The sequence below is a fragment of the Lottia gigantea genome, assembly GCF_000327385.1.
Source record: "Lottia gigantea unplaced genomic scaffold LOTGIsca_21, whole genome shotgun sequence".
Lineage (NCBI taxonomy): Eukaryota > Metazoa > Mollusca > Gastropoda > Lottiidae > Lottia > Lottia gigantea.
The window spans coordinates 2447900-2454850 of NW_008708458.1; the positions used below are offsets into that span (position 1 = coordinate 2447900).

Sequence of the window (6951 nt, forward strand, 5' to 3'; positions counted from 1 at the left end):
TAAATAAGTTAGTAATTGGTTAAATTTCAAGGATTACAGTAACTTTTATATAAATTATAGCGTTTCGATCTTCACACTCTTTCAGTCTTTGTCTTCATGAAGAGAAAAAAAGGGTCGTAACTGTCTCAAAAAGTGGCATTATTACCACCCACAGAAAGTTTCTTATCAGGGCCATAAGTAACTCAAGGCAAATGAAGAGTATGCAGTTTGCCGAAATTGATGAAAAAGAAATCTTAATAATCAAAATTTAAAATTTGAATATATTATCTTAATATGTTTATTTGATTTATACGGTATAGTTGGTTATTGTTTGAAATCTACTGGAAGCAGTGCGATGAGAGACTTAACTAACTTAAAAGACAACCGGATTTCATTGAAAATTGAATTTTTTTTTTCTTTTTGCAGAATGTCCAAGAAATATATGTCCCGCCCGCCATATTGTTTTGGTGATATCCCTGATTATTCTACTCCGCCAATGACAGTGGAGGAATACCAATATTACGAACGAGAGTTTTTTGGATTTTTGGAAGACAAAACAACCCAAAAACCGATCGAAGAGGGAGCTGGCTTTATCCAAAGATTCTTGCAGTTTACAGGAATTTCAAAGATCACCAAATATGAAGGTAAAGAACGTTTTTTTTACATTCATCAAAACTAAAGGCCCATTCAATTTATTGCATTTAGATATTAAGATCATTGTCAATGTAAGTTATAATTGTCAGAACCAAAATAAGAAAAAAGCAATTAGATTTTAAAAGCTCTCTTATTGTGTTGGGCATCTTATCAGACTAGGCGGGAGGAACAAATAAAAGGAACCCTTTATACCAACTTGTCTATCTTTAGCTATAGATATTTTATCATCTTAGTTCCTCCTCTGGGCGATCAGTGTTCACGCTGAGGCCAAAATGACACGAATCTAACAAATCTCTATGGGGTTAAATATGTGTTTTTCCGTACGAAACTTTGTTATGAACAGAAATTCTGGTTTGATACATTCTTGTATCAGACATCAGGTTATGCATCGTGTGTTTCTATTGTTATAGGTCCAATCTATTCTATTGTAGATAAAGTATCAGGCATCAAGTTCGATACTCAACAATATAACAACGGTCAACTTGATGGAGCAACAAGTGACAAATTGGACTGCTTGATACAATCTGGTAAAACAACTCCTCAACAATCTACCAAAAGAGTTGTGAGGACAGAAGATAAAGCCACACAGACTGATGGTGTTATTACTTGTGAGCAGGAAGGTAAGATGCCAGGGCTTTAAACTTCTTATTTTAATGATTTTCCCGAACTAAGCTTGATGTCGCTGTACATGTGTACCAGTGCATCTGATTTGGAGTAAAGGGTAGGCCTATATTCTGATAATATCCATAGATGGGGTAGGAGAGGGCCAATCGTGTTTATTTGGATAACGTTTAATATTTCTGACTTTAAATTTCAATAATTTTTTTTTTTTCATTTTTTTTTCAGTTCAAACTATTAGACCGAAAAGACGAGGTTTAAAGTCTATGAGGCGATTCTTCCGATCCTGCAAGTGCTTCAAAACCGAAGAGTAGATAGTGTAATACTCTAGTCCTATTATCTGTGTGGAATATATACTGACTGGAAGTTCACGTCAGTGGGAATAGAATGAAGTATAGACATGTGCTTATTGGAAGATGGACATGATACCGACAGCTTTTGTCATTAAGAGACGATTTAGAGATTGAAATTGTGTGAATGTGTGAATGAGAGGTGTGTAATATTTGTGAAAGTTGAAACCTATAGTATGAACGGGTGTGTATGTGTGTGTCGTGTTGAGAGTGTGGGTGGGTGTGGGTAAAGGGAGGGGTGTGGAGAGAAATCGGGGTTGGGGGATGGGGGTGATTTGGAATGTTTTGTGTTTTGTTAGATATTTGGTGCTTTCGAATGGAAACATAATTTATTAGACCTTAGTGCAATCTAAACACCGATATTGTTATAAATTTACAATTGTTATACGTATCTAAATATATTTGATATTATCATATTAAAAATGTTTATATTTGGAGTCCTTTTCGTTTTTTATCAAATGTTGGTTTTGAATGATTCAAGGTTTGAGACGATCATATCGTAGAAGGAACAACATTGGCTTTTATCTCAGTTTTAGACTTTCGGATTAACAAATGCAGTGGCTGCTCTAGGGGACAGAGGGCCATAAACATATATGTTTCTTTCCTTTATTAAACTAAAGAAAGATAGCTTGCGATGCAAGGTAACATACGCCCACTGGCAGCTGTCAGAAATAATAAAACAGTCTTTAGTGACTAAAGTATATACGAATATTCTCATATTGAAGAAATTTTATTAGTTTGAATTCAATTACATATATATATATATATGCCAGTTATTTATGCTGAATAATTCCACAAATTGTTTTAAAATCAATATCAATAACCCAAATACAACAGCTCTAATCAAGGGCAAAAAACAACTTTTGACGCGTGTATACAAAGTCAAGGGCAATAACTCAAAAAATGTTAATCAAAAATATCTCTTGTTAGAACTTGTCCGAGATCTTATCAATTCCAATGATCACACTAAGTTTCATCAAAATCGGTTGAAAACTGTAGCTTCTATTGTGCTCACAAACAAATTTTGACGCGTTTTTCGTAAGTTAATGGCAATAACTCAAAAACAGTTCATCGAAAATGCGTCAAGTTAAAACTTGTCCGAGATCTTATCAATTTCAATGATCACACCAAGTTTCATCAGAATCGGTTGAAAAATGTAGCTTCTGTTGTGCTCACGAACAAACTTTGACGCGTTTTTACAAAGACAAGGGCAATAACTCAAAAACCGTTTATCAAAAATGCATCAATTTAGAACTTGTCTGAGATCTTATCAATTCTAATGATCACACCAAGTTTCATCAGAATCGGTTGAAAACTGTAGCTTCAATCCTGCTCAGGATCTATTTTTAACAAATTTCAAAGCGTTTTAACAAAGTCAAGGGCAATAACTTAAAAACCGTTCATCGAAAATGCGTCAAGTTAAAACTCGTTCGAGATCTTATCAATTCCAATGATCATACCAAGTTTCATCAGAATCGGTTGAAAACTGTAGCTTCAATCCTGCTCACGAACTATTTTTAACAAATTTCGACGCGTTTTTACAAAGTCAAGGGCAATAACTCAAAAACCGTCCATCGAAAATGCGTCAAGTTAGAACTTGTCCGAGATCATATTAATTCCAATGATCACACCGAGTTTCATCAGAATCGGTTGAAAACTGTAGCGTCAATCATGCTCACAAACTATTTTTAACAAATTTCGACGCATTTTAACAAAGTCAAGGGCAATAACTCAAAAACCGTTAATCAAAAATGCGTCAAGTTAGAACTTGTCCGAGATCTTATCAATTCCAATGATCACACCAAGTTTCATCAGAATCGGTTGAAAACTGTAGCTTCAATCCTGCTCACGAACTATTTTTAACAAATTTCGAAGCGTTTTAACAAAGTCACGGGCAAAATCTCAAAAACCGTTCATCGAAAATATGTCAAATTCACCAAGTTTTATCAAAATCAGATGAAAACTGTAGTCTCTATAGTGCTCACAAGAAATGTTGACGGACGGACAGGGCCATAGACGTATATGCTTTTTTCCTTTATTAAAAGAAAAAGTCTTGAGATTCTTGCTAAAAGCTTCTTACATTATTGGGAGATTTTGTTAAGATTTAATCCATCCAAGGTCAACCGTGCCAAAATCATAATATTGTGTTGGTAGAAATCGTACTTTGATATTTTGAGGCAATCGGGGGTAATTGCAGCGATTTGGTACCAATAAACTGGTGAAATTGTAGGAAAAAAGACATAAAGTGTGGTGAAATGAGATAATCAGTGCTTGATTAGAAATCTAGCAATATTGAACTTGAAATCTTCTTCACGACTTTATTTTTATTGTTGATACAAAACAGAATGAATGGAACAAACTGAAAATATCCTCCTACGATGCAGTTGTGACTTTCTGTAGTAACGAAGGTTGCAAAGATAGAGAAAACTTTTCCAAACAGTAATTACAAATAAGGATCTCGATATACATATATACATTGCAAGCTTGCAGTTTCATTCAAGTCATTTACAAATCGAAATTGGAGATTTGCAATTTTTTTTTTGGGACAATTTTCCCCGCATTTTTATGAATTTCGTTTGCAATTGATCTGGATTCATGGATCAGTAGCTTTTACATATAAATTTTAATTTTACGCTCTTTCAGTCTTTGTATCTTACAGTCGTAACTAAACTTCTCAAAACATATTAAATTAACAGATAAAAACTATCTATATCCATAGTATTATCATTTCGACATTTATTATAGATACTAAATACCAGTGATCCGAAACGCAAAACGAAATCTAAAACAACATATTGACGAAACATTGGTCGCAGCTAATGAACTTTTCACATGATGAAGTATTTCAAAGTGGTATCAGGTGTCTAGAAGAGTAAGCATACTGCTCGAGTATTAGAGTATACCATCCACAGAATGTTTCTAATAATATATCAATAAGACAAAAAATATATGATAATGTTCCAGGTCGTAGTAAGCAAGGATATGTCAAGATGGAATTCTGAAGATGTGAAATTCGAACTACCAAATTAACACCATAATTGTTAAACAAAAGTTCCAAAAAATAAATAAAACATATTGGTTTCTAAAAGTTTGGGGGGTTTTTGTCATCAAAGTAAACGTATTTCCACAGTTTTTTTTTTACATATTGAAAAGTCAGGACTGTTTTCCCTGAAAGAAAAGCTTTGGAGGTAGGCTACAACACAGACCTATTCTGGAATACAAATGTGAGCAATATAGCTCAGTCTATCAGAATGCGCTTTAAATCAACTTCAGATCAGCTATTGTTTATGTCGATAGTATCAATAAATAAACTAAGTACTAACGATCCGAGCCGAAAAACGAAACTCGAAATCAAAAATAACATATTGGCGAAACATTTTCACGTTTATATCAATCATGAATATTTCATAATACACCAAAACATACGTAACGATTTTACAAATTTATTGAAATTCATTTTATGCATATCTTCAGGTTTGAAGATGGGTTCCCTTATTTCATGTATGAAAATCAAAATGCTAATACTTGTATGAATAGAAAGTAGGATATTCAAATGACTTTGAAAAATACCAGTTTGTCTCATATTTCCATAATAAATTCATAATTAGCTAAATTAGAAGAGAATTATCCAGACTGTACATACATTAACATTGATGATTGGTTAAAAATCTTAATTATATGCAATACGAACATAATGAAATGATTAAGAATAGACGATTATTAATAAGAAGGAACAACATTGGCTTTTATCTCAGTTTTAGACTTTCGGATAGAAAAATGCAGTGGCTGCTCTGGGGGCAGAGGGCCATAAACATATATGCTTTTTTCCATTATTAAACTAAAGAAAAAGTCTTGAGATTGTTGCCAAGGTCAACCGTGCCACAATCATAATATTGTGTTGGTAGAAATCGTACTTTGATATTTTGAGGCAATTGGGGGTAATTGCAGCGATTTGGTACCAATAAACTGGTGGAATTGTAGGAAAAAAGACATAAAGTGTGGTGAAATGAGATAATCAGTGCTTGATTAGAAATCTAGCAATATTGAACTTGAAATTAGGTCTTCTTCACTACTTCAGTTTTATTGTTGATACAAAACACAGAATAAACGAAACAAACTGAAAATTACCCTCTCGCGATCACTTGTATCTTTCAGTAGATTACAAAGGTTTCAAAGCTATCCACAGCAACAGAAAATCTCTCTGAAAAATCATTTAAACGCAATGCTCCATCCTGGATATATATGCAGTGCATCAACATAAACATTCGTCGTATTCCTTAAAACATATAAGCATAGACAGACATCTGACTAGTTGCTCAGTGAGTAAAGCTATCTAGTTGCTCAGTGAGTAAAGCTGTCTAGTTGCTCGGTAAATTAAACTGACTAGTTGCTCAGTGAGTAAAACTGCCTAGTTGCGCGGTAAATTAAGCTGACTAGTCGCTCAGTGTGAGTAACGCTGACTAGTTGCTCTGTGAATTAAGCTGACTAGTTTCTCTGTGAATTAAGCTGACTAGTTGCTCAGTGAATTAAGCTGATTAGTTGCTCATTGAAATAAGCTGACTAGTTGCTCAGTGTGGGTAAAGCTGTCTAGTTGCTCAGTGAGTAAAGCTGACTAGTTGTTCAGTGTGAGTAAAGCTGTCTAGTTGCTCAGTGAGTAAAGCTGACTAGTTGTTCGGTGTGAGTAAAGCTGACTAGTTGTTCAGTGTGAGTAAAGCTGACTAGTTGCTCAGTGAGTAAAGCTGTCTAGTTGCGCGGTAAATTAAGCTGACTAGTTGCTTGTGAATAAATCTGTCTAGTTGCTCTTTGAATTAAGCTGACTAGTTGCTCAGTGAATAAAGGTGACTAGTTGCTCAGTGAATTAATCTGACTAGTTTCTCAGTGATTAAAGCTATCTAGTTGCTCAGTGAGTAAAGCTGTGTAGTTGCTCGGTAAATTAAACTGACTAGTTGCTCAGTGAGTAAAGCTGACTAGTTGCTAAGTGAGTACAGCTGTCTAGTTGCGCAGTAAATTAAGCTGACTAGTTGTTCAGTGACTAAAGATGACTAGTTGCTCAGTGAATTAAGCTGACTAGTTGCTCAGTGAATCAAGCTGACTAGTTGCTCAGTGAATTAAGCTGACTAGTTGCTCAGTGAGTAAAGCTGACTAGTTGTTCAGTGTGAGTAAAGCTGACTAGTTGCTCAGTGAATTAAGCTGACTAATTGCCCTGTGAACCAGGCTGACTAGTTGCTCAGTAAGTAAAGCTGACTAATTGTTCAGTGAGTAAAGCTGACCAGTTGTTCAGTGTGAATAAAGCTGACTAGNNTTGTTCAGTGAGTAGCGCTTACTAGTCGCACAGTGTAAGTAACGCTAC

General features: G+C 34.6%; 1 protein-coding gene across 1 annotated transcript; it reads left to right on the forward strand.

Moving 5' to 3' along the window:
* Positions 1–406: 406 nt before the first annotated feature.
* Positions 407–1565, forward strand: LOTGIDRAFT_159719 (hypothetical protein; the record flags this gene model as incomplete). The annotated part of the gene is made up of 3 exons (XM_009054207.1): positions 407–623; positions 1065–1253; positions 1480–1565. The coding sequence occupies 3 exons, from the start codon at positions 407–409 to the stop codon at positions 1563–1565; spliced, it is 492 nt and encodes a 163-aa protein (XP_009052455.1).
* Positions 1566–6951: the final 5386 nt, after the last annotated feature.